We start from the raw sequence: 13,609 nt of genomic DNA on the forward strand, positions 1-13,609 counted from the left end.
GCAACCTGGACACACATTCTGGTGTGTTGTTTTGTCTGTTTGTTTGTTTGTTTTAACAGAAATGGAAATAATGACCTTGCCCTTTCCCAGCTACGCAGCAAGCTTATCGGGCTGGGGTGGACCAAGATGGGTGCCTTCCCGTTCCTGATGAGATCAAGGGGGGCTGCATGGAAGAGACAGCCTAAAAACAGTATCTTGCTGTGAGATCTTTCTCTCGTGTCTCCCTCCCTCCTCCCTCCCCCATGTGGCTGAGGAGTGGATATGCTCAGAAATAGAGGCACTACACTATGGAGGAATAGAGGCTTAGAACAGCCAAAAGGCACAACTCCGTCACGGCCCCTCCCTCTGTGCCCTGCACAGCCGGCATGGCCTTACAGGGTAGTCACACAAGGAGAATCCCTCCGCCCTCTCCTTCCGCCTGTGTCCTAGCTCCTGCCCACACCACATGTCTCTCTCCCTGCTGGGTCTGTGTCCTCCTCCAGACAGCAGTGACAGTGAACTGGAGTTGTCCACGGTGCGCCACCAGCCAGAGGGCCTGGACCAGCTGCAGGCCCTAACCAAGTTCACCAAGAAGGAGCTACAGTCCCTTTACCGAGGCTTCAAGAATGTGAGTGCCCGTGTCCCCAGGCCCCATTAGAGTCGATCTATCTCTCCATCTTCTGTCTCCTACCCAGGAAATGGGGTTCTTTTCAGGGCTCCTATTTTATGGAATAGCTATAGGGGTATGGTTCAGAATGGATACTGTGAAGGCCACCATGCTCTTCTGTGAGAGCCTCCAATGCTGTGCCAATTGGGACGGCATTGGCATGAAGGGAAGTACCTCCACAACCCTGTCTACGGTGCCTTCTGCCTGCCCAGGGCTCAGAGGGGCACAGCTGTGCCTCAGATAGTGGGCACCTCATCCTCCCAGAGGGTGGAGAGAGGTCAGCCCTGGGGAGTCAGGCATGGAGCCAGGAGTGGCTAAGGCCACTGAGAGGTATGGCTTCTCACTGCAGGAGTGTCCCACAGGCCTGGTGGATGAGGAGACCTTCAAGCTCATTTACTCACAGTTCTTCCCTCAGGGAGGTAAGTCCATGGCCAGCCCCCTCCCCACGACTTCCAAGCCCTGACTGTGCCCCTTCTCTGGGGAGGGGGCCTTATGACCATTCCCACCTTCCTAGCCAACCCTTCCTTTATGGAGGGCCTGATGCTGCTTCTGACCTGCCAGAGAGGAGCCCTCATTGGGCCTGAGCCCCAGGCAGGACCGTGTGAGATGGGAGCAGACTCCAGCCTTGCCCTTTCTCCCTCCAGATGCCACCACCTACGCACACTTCCTCTTCAATGCCTTCGATGCTGACGGGAATGGGGCCATCCACTTTGAGGTAGGTCCCACTGACCTGTATGTCCTGCCCCCGAGGTCTCCGGAGTAGTCCCCTCAGAACACAAGGGGACTCCTGACAGTTGGCTAGCTTTCTCTTCCGTTCTGTGAGTTTGCATCTGACTTAGCTAGTCAGCCAGGGAAGCTGCCAATACACCCTCAGCTAGCAGTGACCCAACACAAATCTATATTTTAAGAAGAGGTCAATGATTTTTAAAAATTAATTTACCATGTATTTGGGGAGGGGCGCATGCCGTGGCAAGTGTGCGAGGTTAGCGGACAGTTTGCAGAGTCCGTTTTCTTCCATCATATGGGCCCTGGGGATTGAACTCAGGTTGTCAGGCTTGGTAGCAAGTGCCTTTAACATCTCACCAGCCCTTGTCTTTGTTTCTTTGAGACCAGGTCTCTCTGTACCATCCAGTCTGGCCTCAAACTCATAATCCTCCTCCACTCCCTCCAGAATGCCAGGCGTACAGCCATGAGCTGCCATGCCTCGCTCTCAAATGGGTCAAGGTTAGTAGGGTTTCATTGTTCCCTGACCTTATTGCTAAGCAAAAAAAGGTCAGAAACACCCAGAGAACGTGTTGAGTGGGCTCGAAGCCTCCAGGTTGTCATCCCGGCAAGACACCATGAGCGATGGCCAGTGTTGCTCAGAGTGGGGAAGGAGAAGCCAGAACCCCCCACATCCACACAGACAGCCTGGGCTCCCCATGGGCAGTGGTAGCATGGGTTCCTCCCAGGCCTGGCCACATGCAGTCATTTGAGACAGGCCCCATCTGTGGAGCCCAGGTCCCTAAAAATAGCTACAAGAGAAAAAGCTGAAACCTCTTCGGAGAGGACCTCACTGAGAGCTAGCCTGATCGATAAGTGCCCCAGCTTGGCTTCCAAGGCCAAGGGCGGCCAGCAGGAAAGCGGTCTAGCAAGCACACAGCTCAGAAAGGCCATGGACAACCAGGCTGGGGTAATAATAACTCGTCAATAATGCCACTGGGTTATTTTTACACAGCACCAGCCACAGAGAGACATTGGATGGGCCTGGGAGCCTGGGTTCAGCTCTGTGACCACAGCCCCCCGCCCTGACCAGAAGGCCCGTTGTCCCTGTACACGCGCAGGGTTGTTACCACTGCTTTTCATTAACACCTGAAACACCAAAGTCAGTGCACATAGAAAGCACAATGAGAACAGGGAGCTAGCAGGGAAGATGTGGCTCCCCAGGATTCCTCTGTGGCCAGTTCCTGGGGTTCCCGCCTGAGGCCACAGAGCCTCTTGGAGAAGTAGTGAAAGGAAGGCTTTGAGTGGTATCCAGCCACAACCACGTGGGAGAGCTTTCCCTACTCATCAATGAGCCCTTCAGTCAGCTTCCCAGGACCCCTATGTGTGTCCATGGACCAGGAAGGCCATGGTGCCTACCCCCTTCCTGTGAACATCACTTGCTGTCCCTGTGGAACCTTCCTATATGGCACAGAGAGGGATCTTGGGGCAGGTGATGTGTCTGGGAAGCATGATGTGTCAGTGCCTGGGATGGGCCCCCCCCCCAGCACCTTCTCATGCAGCACCGATATCTTCTAGTCTTCTACATACCTCTCTGTGTGTGAAATGAATCCCTCCAGCTTCAGTCCCCTGAGGAACTTCCTGGTTGTGGCGTTCTGCTCTGGGAAGCTTTCTGGAGGAAGGGAGGGGCACATATCTCCATTGCTCTGTCCTCCATGTGCCACGGGCCAGGATCCCAGGAGTCTAGAATGATCCTCTCAGGTAGGAGGAGGGTGCTCTGGCAAATTCTCAACCCAACTCAACACCTCAAAACCTTCCGGGGGAAAAAAAATATATATATTACAACTTCTCATCCTTGACAAAATGACTACAGCAACAAAAATCAATAAAACTAACGAACCCCATTCGAACCGAGAGGATGTGGCCCCAGGTCCTTCCCGCCTTCCACCTGCTGTAGACAGCACAGAACATGGATGTGATCCGTGGTCCCAGGTCCCTCCTGCCTTCCACCTGCTGTGAATGGTGCTGAACATGGATGTACCTTAACAGCCCATGGCACGAAAGCCCTTTCTGATTCAGCGAGTGCATCTTATCAGGAAAGCACAGAGCTTCCCGAATACTTCAGTAACTACAGGTGCCTCTGGGTAGCCGGCTTGAAAATGGCATTGGACAAGCCGCTCATTTGGAAAGTGAAGCTGTCACGTGTCTAGCGGGCGTAGCCACTTCTTTGTACTGACCCAACTCCAACCCCATCATGGCTTCCATGTTACTGACTAAGTTGGCCTCCATAATATGGTGTGAACTGTCATCTCAGGTTGGCCTGCAGTCGACAGTCCCCCTTAGTTCTTACCAGCTTCTTCGTGTTCACCTCTGGGATCTTAGAAACCTGCATGTAGCCATGGGTTCTACTTTGGGGCTCATACCTTTGAGCCTGGAGTTAAGGCTGGTGGTGGTCACACTTGAAAATATGCTGCTTGACAAATGGGCCCTCCCTCCCGTGGCCTTGCAGCGACACTCAGTGCTCTGTTAGAGCGGGCTGTGTGGCTAAACGCAGGTTTTCAGAAGAGAGAAGGGTGCTAGTGCCCCCTAGTGGTCGACTTGAGGAGATTGCACCCAAGCAGACACCACACCCCTCATCCTCCCACTGGGAAAGCCTGTGGGGTAGGTGCGGGGCTGGATTATCAGGGCTTCAGGGATGACTTTGAATCTTCCTTGCTTGGGTAAACCACACACACACTTTGGTGATCATTTCCCAGCCTAAAAGTATAAGAAATAATAGCACCTTGCTTTTTCTTTGAGTTTTTTATTCATGACTTCCAAGACCAGTACACCGACAGAGCAGTCTCCTTATAACATGTTTTCATGACTTTTCTGGGCTGTCCTGTTTAGGTGTGGTGTCTTCAGCCTCCCCGAGCACACACGTTTCCCATCCCCCTCAACAACTGACTGAAGGATTCAGACTGTAAAGTGACTGAGGGATCCCCAGCTACGTCAGGTCCCCTTGGACCCACTTTCTCTTTCTCCGGGCCAAGTCCCCCAGACTGGGGAATCGCTTAACTTCTTCCTGGCTTTGCTCTCTTTTCAAGGATGCAGCTTCTTGGAAAGAGTGTATGGGAAGTGACTTTTGAGCCACTGGATATCCGGAAATACCTTTACCCTTCCTCTCTTTTGCCTGCTGCACAAACTAGAACTTTCAGGAAGGTTATTTCTCAGGCTTCATTCCCCCAGGGCTACTGTTCAACAAGCCCCACCAGATGATTCTGATCAGGTGTGTGGGGCCTTATTGACAAGGATGACGGATGGATGGATGGATGGATGGATGGATGGATGGATGATTGATATTGATTGCTTTCTCCCAGTTGGCTTTGTGTTTCTCTCTGGAAACCCTCTCTTGGCAGCCAGTTTTTCTGAGCCTCAACCAGGACTTGTGCTGTGGGGTTCAACTGTAGTTGATCTCTCACACACTGTGCCAGTCTCGGGATGGGGATGGGGCCTGGGAACTTAACTTTGGGGAAATCTTTCCCAATTTCTCTGATTCACTTTGCTGCATTTTCTCTGGTTCTGCCTGGGGTTTCTGTCCTGGTGCTCCCCCCCACCCCGGGATCTCTCTCTCTCTCTCTCTCTCTCTCTCTCTCTCTCTCTCTGTGTGTGTGTGTGTGTGTGTGTGTGTGTGTGTCCCCACTCCTTGGAAGACCCCACTTGCTCCCCCAAACCTTCTTCTGTCGTTTTTGACCCCTACCAACCAGCGAGCTCTTTCTGGTCTTGATCTTTGATCGTTCCCCTTTCCTCTTTTATAAACAGTGTCCTGTTTTTATTGTAAGGCATACCAGGTTTCTAACCTCTGCATCTCCTTATTTTCATCAGTTTTTTTCCTTCTAGAATGTTCTGTTCCTTACAAACCGCTGTTCTGTTTCCCTTGGTCTCTTCTTCTTGACGTATGGGCTTCCTTGTGACCAGGAAGTCTAATCTGGGAGTAGGGGCTGAGTCCTTTGAGGCTGTACCCTGTCCCTCTGCAGGCTCCATGGGCAGTTCCCCAGGAGAGATCTTCCTTTCAGAATAGCCAAAGAGGACCCTGTGGTGGGGAGGGGAAGAGGGCTTGCTTCTCTTGTCTTCCAGCTGGAATCTGTGTGCAGCAACTGTGTGAGCAGTCACATCTTATCCTGCCCACTGTCACAGCCCACAGAGGGCAGCAGCCTGCAGCTTGTTAAACTGAAAGTGTCTGAGGAGCTTTGATTTGTGGATGCTGAGTGGACTAAGGTAGAACTCTCCCCTGTGCTGAAGGAGCACCCAGGCAGCAGCAAGGCAGGAAAGGAGCACAAGACACCAAACTAACAGCTGGATCTCTGCTGGACTCAGTATTGACGACTGTGCGTACACACACACACACACACACACACACACACACACACACACACTGCCGCGGGGTACACAGGCACAGTTATGCATGTGCTCACACACAGAAGGACAGACAACCTTGCACACGTGCACACACACTCACACGCTGACCACCTGAATGGACATATCTGCCACTCGACTGTGGAAGACCCTCATTTGAGGGAGTGTGACTGCCAGTGGGAATCACCTGGTGGGCTAGAAGGGAGCCCCAGCCATGGCTACTGTTCCTCACCCTCCCTGTCCTCTACAGGACTTCGTGGTTGGGCTCTCCATCCTGCTCCGAGGGACGGTCCACGAGAAGCTCAAGTGGGCCTTCAATCTCTATGACATTAACAAGGATGGTTACATCACCAAAGAGGTACTGGGTTGGCAGACCTGCCTGTCCCTACTCCCCTGAGCTCCTGGCTTCCCTTTCCTCCTGATGCCACTAACTTGGCGATTCTCAGCCCTGCCTAGCGACCTTGCCACACAGTCCCATGGGCGGTCTGGTTTGGCCCAAACATTTTTATCTGAAATAGTCACTATAGCTTCTTGTCTTGGAGACAGGTATATAAAAATCTATTGCCAGTTTCTCTTGGCAGTGATTGGATAGGAGGGGCCAGCTCACTCTCTGTAGCTCCCAGGCACCTCAGACTCACTCACCACCACCCTGGTGGTCGCTTGGCCCTTGGAGGTTACATTCAAACCCCCAGGCGTCCCTGCAACGGAAGCAGCTCATGCAGCCCTCTGTCTTCCAGGAGATGCTGGCCATCATGAAATCCATCTATGACATGATGGGCCGCCACACCTACCCCATCCTGCGGGAGGACGCGCCCCTGGAGCACGTGGAGAGGTTCTTCCAGGTGTGTGAGCCCTGACCTTCGATGGGGGCGGGGCAACGCTAGTAAGCCTCTTATCCTCCCTGAGCCTTCAGCCAATGCCAGTGAAGAAATGCAGCTGGACTCCCTGCCCCAGCTGACTGTCTGAGTCCCCAGGCCCTGTCCCAATGAACTTCATCTGGAAAATGAAGTATTCTGGGCCCCTACGTGTAGAGGCAGCTGGCACCCACACAGGGTCCAGTGTTTTAGCGCCTTTTGGGACATATTTGAAGCAAGCTCCCCTCCTCCCACCCTACCTGAATAGTGCTGAAGTTGCCCCCATTCTGGAGGCGCGGAAGGAACCAGTGGTTCCATTTTACTTGCGTCATTCTGGGCCTCTAAAGTGCTGGCTTTTGTCCCAAAGTTGAGGGGTTAGATAGGCACAGAGGGAATTCTGGGATGCTAAACTAAGGGGAGCCAGCAAAGAGCCCCCTCAGCAGGCCACCTGAGGAGACACTTAGAGTAAGGTTGGCTGGAAAGGATGGGAAATGGAAGTTGAACTGGAAGAAGATCCCACCCCAACTCCAGCAGTGCACTCAGGTTGCAGTAGGAGAAGGCCCTAAGGGAGACAGGCTTACCTTGGGCATGGTTTGGGTTGCAGAAAATGGACAGGAACCAGGATGGAGTGGTGACCATTGACGAGTTTCTGGAGACCTGTCAGAAGGTAGGGTGGCATCTGGTTCTGGGCTTGGAGTCCTCTGTGTTCTCTGTGTTTGTGTGTGTGTGTGTGTGTGTGTGTAAGTGCATGCATCTCTCTGTTTGTATGTGTGTGTATGTGCGCATGTGTGCATGTCTTTCTCTCTGTTTCTCTGTATTCCCCTCCCTCCCTCACACACAGGATCCTGTTCCTGCCAGGGAACATGGAGGATGTCATTAGCTGTCCTCAGGCCCCACTTTCTGGGAAACTTCCGTCTTTCCTGAATCCATCTCCTTGGTGTCCCCAGGACTTACCCTCTTGACCTCCTCTACCCAGTCCTGACTCCCGGACCCTCTCTCGGTGTTTCTCTTGTCATCTCCAATCAGAGAGCAAGTGTGGGGTCAGCAGAGGGGCGATTAGCCCAGTGTACCCCCCAGACAGAATCACACTAAGGGAAAGGCATCCAGAGCTTTCTTGGCTCTGCTGCTGGCCCTCCTCTCAGAGCCCATGGAGACAGGAAACACACACCACCGCCTCCTGCCTCTCCATCAGCCCTGGTCCCTGACCTGACTTGCAGCTAGGAGATTTTTGTGCATCAGCCATGACCAGGCCCTGCAGTCCATCCCTAGGGATGACAGGTTGTACCTGGCCACTTGGGCTCTGGGACCAGCTACTCCCCATTTCTCTGGCCCTCGGTACCCCATCTACCCAGTGAGACATAATCCCTGACAGGAATCTACAGTTAGTCAGGATTGGAGAATACCACTGCCCTGCCCCCACCTCCTGACCAGCCTCTCTCCTTTCTTCACACAGGATGAGAACATCATGAACTCCATGCAGCTGTTTGAGAATGTCATCTAGGACACATGGGAGGGGACCCTGAGTGGTCATTGCTTCTCAGTCTGGAGAAGCCTCAATCCTGCCTCATACAAGCAGCCTCTATGAGAAACATTTTTCTAATATATTTGCAAAAACTGTACAGTTTACTCCCAAGACAGACACAGACACAGTCTTAGTCTCTCTTCTCCCTCTTCTCTCTCTCTCTCTCTCTCTCTCTCTCTCTCTCTCTCACACACACACACACACACACACACACACACACACACACACACACACGGTTCCTCTGACTTGGCAGAGGAGGTGGCAGCCAGAAGGTACCCCCAGTTCTTCCCAGGTCAATAAATGGGACTGCCTCTGGGGGTCCCTTGTGTCCTTTCTACCACTTAGGAGACCAGGCTACTCCCTGCCCATGAACCCATGTTCCTAGGAAGCTCCCAGAAACTCTGCAGGGGCCCAGAGGGAAGAGGTCTGGGTAGGGGAGAAATAATGATAGAAGCTCAGCCTGCAGCTTCACGCTGATGAGCATCTGGGGTCCTGGAACTCCAGTACCAGGTCATCTATTTTGAGGTGAGCTTAGATCATGAGGGACCAATGGGCTACGTCCTGAAAGAACAGAGCAGGATCCAGGTTTTTGGAGAAGCTGGGGGAACAATTTGTCCACGCTACTGGGTGATGGACCACAACTGGCCAATGGGGATGTGGTGGGCGGAGCTGTCATAGCTCCCAGCACCAGGCTGGCCTCTCCAAGGTACTCTTTGGTCCTGGGAGGTGGTCACATGGCTCAGGAACTGATAACCAAGAAGCTGGACTGTAATGGGAAAGGCCTGGTAGGGGTATTCCCCTCCTCTTCCCTGGCCACTTGCCACCCAGTTCCGTGGCACCGTGGATCATTTACAGTTCTGTGGCTGCCCTTGAACAGGCTCATCCCAACCCAACCAAAAGCACAAATACCCTAACAGCTCAGGCCGTGCCCGCAAGAGGAGGCGGGGGTCGCTGATTGGCCAGGGGGAGACCTGGGTCTCCTCAGCCCTGACTCAGTGGCATGAGGAAGATGTTTGGAATCCATCCTGTGCCTCAGAGCCTTGGAGTCTCAGAGCTCTTTCCCAGCCCAGCTCGCCAACATTCTAAAGCACAAACCAAGGACTGTGCTTGCCTGGGCTGCTCCCTGGGGATGGGAGGCCATGTTGTCAGCTCTAAGCTGAGGCTAGCCATGAGAGCTGGGGGCCTGTGGCCAGGCAACAGGTCGGCAGACCCTCAGGAGGAGAGAGAGCTGCTCCTGCCTGCCCAGGCCTCTCCCACAAGGGACTAAGTCCCAGGCAGCATGCTCCCCAAAGGAACATTCCCACAAAGTACATTCCATCAGCCGCAGCCCAGTCTCTGCTCAGGCCCAGTTCTGAAAGTCCATGGGTGTTCCCCCAGAAGGCCAGCCCCCGGCTAAGGGGGGCCCTTAGAGGAAAGGCAGGGTGACCATGGCCCCCATACACAGGTGGATCCCCTTCTCAGGGCTGCACTGACCCCATCTCCATCCTGACTGGGGGCCCCTTTACCGCAATATAGAGGCCATCAGCTTTCCCTGGCTCAGGGACCTCCCCTCCCCCAGCCTGGCCCCTCCCACTGGGGTTCCTATGCTGGTGGGAAGCCAAGGCCAAGGGAGAAAGTTACTACTCGGCTCTAACCCACCCCACCCCTTAGCCTCTGGCTGCACGCCCAACCAGGAGGGGTCTGTCCCCCCTTGCAGGGACACAGACTGGCCGCATGTCTGCATGGCAGAAGCGTCTCCCTTGAGTGCAGCCTGGGAGGGTGGTTCCTGTCTCGGGGCCCATCAATATTCAGTCCTATATATTTTAATAAAATAAACTTGACAAAGGCTGTGGACTCTCTTCAGGTTTATCTGAACTGCCAGTCAGGCCTTCCCTTGCTGCTGCTGTTAACTACAGTTCCTGCCCGGTGGCTTGATGCTGACTTTGAGGGAGGAAACATCCAGAACCCCTCTGCCTCCCAGTGTTACATCACTGAGGGGGAAAAGGGCACACACCGTGGGCCCTGGGGACCTTCAAGAGATGCTCCAGCTTTGGTACCTTGAATGCACAAGTCTGTGGAACACCGTGGCTTTCTGCGACGTCATTTATATTTCATCCCCAGATCATTTTTCTTCCCAGTTCCAGAAAGTCACTTCTGGATGTCCTTTGGCAAGGGAGGGCAGGTCATGCGGACAAGAAGCAGGACAGAGGTGGTGGTGTAGCGTGGATGGTAGAGCTCTTTCCTGGCATTCATAGAGTCCCAAGTTAGATCCCTAACACCACATAAACTGGGCATGATACCGCATGCTTGCAATCCCAGCACTCAGGAGGTAGAAGCAGAAGGATCAAGGATCAGCTACATGGCCAGTTTGAGTCCAGCCTGGGCTACACGAGATGTTGTATATGTGTATTTGTGTATAGCACAACAGAGAGAGGACTCCCTTCTGCCCAGAGGAGGTTGGAGGATCAGGAGGTTATTTGTGACTGAACAGACAGATACTCAGAGCAGGGAGGTGATAGGGCGCTACAGTACCAGCAAGGGGCCCACTGGGCAGCAGGTTGATGAGTGGTTGACAGAACAAGATGAGGACTGTAAGGCAATCCCAGAAGGCCTTGAGCCATCCTTGAGCGCCCAGAGAAGCCGGTAGCACCCCATGACAGTCACTGAGGACAAAGGCTATGGAGCTACTGTACGACCCAAACAAGTCACGCAATCTCAGTGCTTCACTTTCCTTCCTTGTGAGTCAGGCACAGGCAGAGAGACAGACAGACAGACAGACAGACAGACAGACAGACAGAGACTCTACTGCACTGCAGAGCCAGGCTTACCTGAACACAAGGATATTCGACCCAACTGCGGGATCAGACCTTTTTATAAAGTGGAATCCAGGGATTCCGAGGGCTGCATCCATGAAACATGGCTCCTCTCTGCCTCTGCCCTCTGTCATGAGCCGTCTTCCTGCTCCCCTGGGATCGTCTTTGTTTCTGAAGGACACACTCGGCAGAGGAGCTGACTGCTCTAAGCACTTCCTCTGAGCGCGCTGGTTCGCACATGTAATCTCAACCCCTCGGATGCTGAGGCAAGAGGTCTAATCCAGGAGTTTGAGGACAGTCTGGGATACACTGACTTCCGGGCCAGCCTGAGCTATTCAATGAGACCCGTCTCCAACAGAAAGACAAAAACTGCTTCCTGCTGAGAGGGGCTGCCCTCTGCCCTGTTTCCTACCAGCCTAGGGATGGGTTGCTCCTCAAAACGAGTGTCAGGGCTGACCCAACCCACACACTGACCTGCACAGATATGGGGCAAGAAGCTGGCAGGTGTGGGCACCAAAGAAGAGCTTCTTGTCCTGCAAGCCTACACTGAAGGCGAGAAGGATCGGGCCTCCAACACATAGCCCCAGGAATTCCTTAACATGGCACCGTGACTCTAAAGGCCTTCGACATCTAGAGCAGAGATCCCACGCTTCCACTCTGGAACTTTCTGCCTCATTCTGGGTATAATGTCACTGAATCCCAATTTCCTTATCTGGAAAAAAAAATCCTTGATTCCCGCGACTTTGACAATTGAGGGTTGTCTATCTCTTTTGAGACAGGGTCTCACTATATAGCTCAGTCTGGCCTCCTCATCAGTGCCTCTTAATAGGTGTATTTGTTCTTCCTAAGCATTGATGGTTTTTGTATATTATTTCCCATCCTGATAAGTCATCTGATAAAGGACATTTGTGATGGTCTCCAATTTCCCTGGTCACCCCAAAGCTCATGTGGAGAGCAGCCTGCTAAGGTGGAACAGTCTCACCAGTAAGACCACAATCAGTGATCTAATATCCACATGCCCGTCCCTTGTACCACCCACCTCACCAAATGACCCAAACAGAAAGAGGGCCCAGAGCAAGTTCTGATCATTAGGGACCTGGCCTGTCACCTCTCTCTCACCATGGCTTGTTACCTGGAAACACAAAATGAGGAAAGTGATGCCCCACCTCTTCCCCACGTGGCGCTTAGCCATACGGCTTCCCAAAGAAATGATCAGTCTGCCTTTTAGAGGTGGCTTCTCCTGATAGTTCACACAGTTAGCCATCTAGACACTTCCCAGTGTTGTACCCCCTACTGACCACCAGGGGGAGACGGCGCCATTTCTCTTTTCATCTTCTCTGACTCAAGGAAGGGAAACTATCTGTCATTTCCTTCAAAGTACCAAAGACATGTTCCTATTTCTGCCTCATCCTTCTCGGGGTTTAAAAAATAAAAAGCGCCGCTCATGGAGTGTATCAAGACATAATTCCATAAATGCGCTCAGAGTAAACCAAACCGGGTGTCGGGAGAGAGGGACACATAGATAGCTATGTCCTCCTATTTTATTAGCTAGGGTACAGAGAACCCTTCACACACATAACCACTGGGCCTTTTTCTACTTTGAGAGGAAAAAAAATCTCGAGAATCCCCCTCATGGCTGACAGCTGGGTCCCTCTAAGCTTCAGAAAGCAGGAAGAAGACAGAGGTCTGTGGAGACCCTGGGAAGGAGTGTCCAAGAGCTGAAAGACAATTTCTCACAGGACTGTACTTCAAAACATCTGCGCCCTCCCTCTTGGAGGCGGAGTTCTCTGTGCAATCTCAGGACTCTTGAGTGGGATCCTTGTTCGGTGACCTGGAACCTTCAGGGACATCTACACCAGCCTTTGTCCTTCAAACTCAGGCAGGCCTGGCAGCCACCCTCAGAGGCTATGTATGCCACTGCAGGCTGCTCACTCTCTGTGAGAATTTCCTCACTGCTGGTCTGCTCTGCTAAGGCTTAATTTCCTTCCTACCCGGTTCCTCCTCCCACCCCTGTTAGGTTGCAGTTCCCAAACCTAAATTAAGGGGGACACTGAGCTAGTTCCTGGACACCTGAGGCCACAGCCTAAGGAAAGCCAGTTGAATACGCTGCACTCTGTGTCACCAGAAGGCAGGGAACAAGTGCAAGGCTGGCTCGGGCGATGAGGACAGGACCTGCCCCAGGTTGGGAGGCCACATTTGACGCAAGAAGACCTGCCTTCCCCGAGAGCCTGTCTAGACAAGAGCAGGCACCAGCAAGATGGCTCCCGGGTAAAGAGCGATCACGAAGACCTGGGTTTGGATCCCAACACCCATGTAAAAAGCCGAGTGTCTTAGTGCACGTGTGACCCCAGTGCAGGAGAATAGCAAGCGCTCACAGGCCAGCTCTAACAGTCAATCAATGAGACCCAGGTTCAGGGTGGGACCCTATCTCAACAATAATTAGGTAGCTCCCCAACCTTGTCCTCAGGTAATCTGTCAATACTCCTGCGATATGTCATTTAATCAAGTCACCTGGAAATTGTGCTTCGTGCTTCAATCTTCCTAATTTCCAATATAACTAGATATTCAAAACTAACTCATAAATACTTATTTTAAAATCCTCTTCATAGTCATGATGGTTGCTACCTCACCGTAGGCCTCGGTCATCATCGGCCTGACTACAAGGTCCCAGTAACTTTAGGTCCCGTCTGTTTCAAGT

At 52.8% G+C, this 13,609-nt stretch overlaps 1 protein-coding gene across 5 annotated transcripts in view; it reads left to right on the forward strand.

Annotated features, from left to right (window-relative positions):
• Nucleotides 1-9,946, forward strand: part of Kcnip3 (potassium voltage-gated channel interacting protein 3) — a 71,165-nt gene extending 61,219 nt beyond the window's left edge. For 3 of the 5 annotated variants that reach the window (XM_087911234.1, XM_087911233.1, XM_087911235.1), the window contains 7 exons: nt 483-607; nt 996-1,065; nt 1,291-1,361; nt 5,994-6,101; nt 6,481-6,585; nt 7,202-7,264; nt 8,051-9,946. In XM_087911234.1, the coding sequence (XP_087767360.1) occupies nt 483-607; nt 996-1,065; nt 1,291-1,361; nt 5,994-6,101; nt 6,481-6,585; nt 7,202-7,264; nt 8,051-8,098 (590 nt within the window). In that variant the 3' untranslated portion in view covers nt 8,099-9,946. The remainder of the gene's footprint in view (nt 1-482; nt 608-995; nt 1,066-1,290; nt 1,362-5,993; nt 6,102-6,480; nt 6,586-7,201; nt 7,265-8,050) is intronic. The other 2 variants (XM_087911231.1, XM_087911232.1) reach the window with 1 other exon arrangement.
• The last annotated feature ends 3,663 nt before the right edge of the window (nt 9,947-13,609 follow it).

Source organism: Myodes glareolus, chromosome 10, assembly GCF_982192425.1.
Source record: "Myodes glareolus chromosome 10, mMyoGla1.1, whole genome shotgun sequence".
Classification (NCBI taxonomy): domain Eukaryota; kingdom Metazoa; phylum Chordata; class Mammalia; order Rodentia; family Cricetidae; genus Myodes; species Myodes glareolus.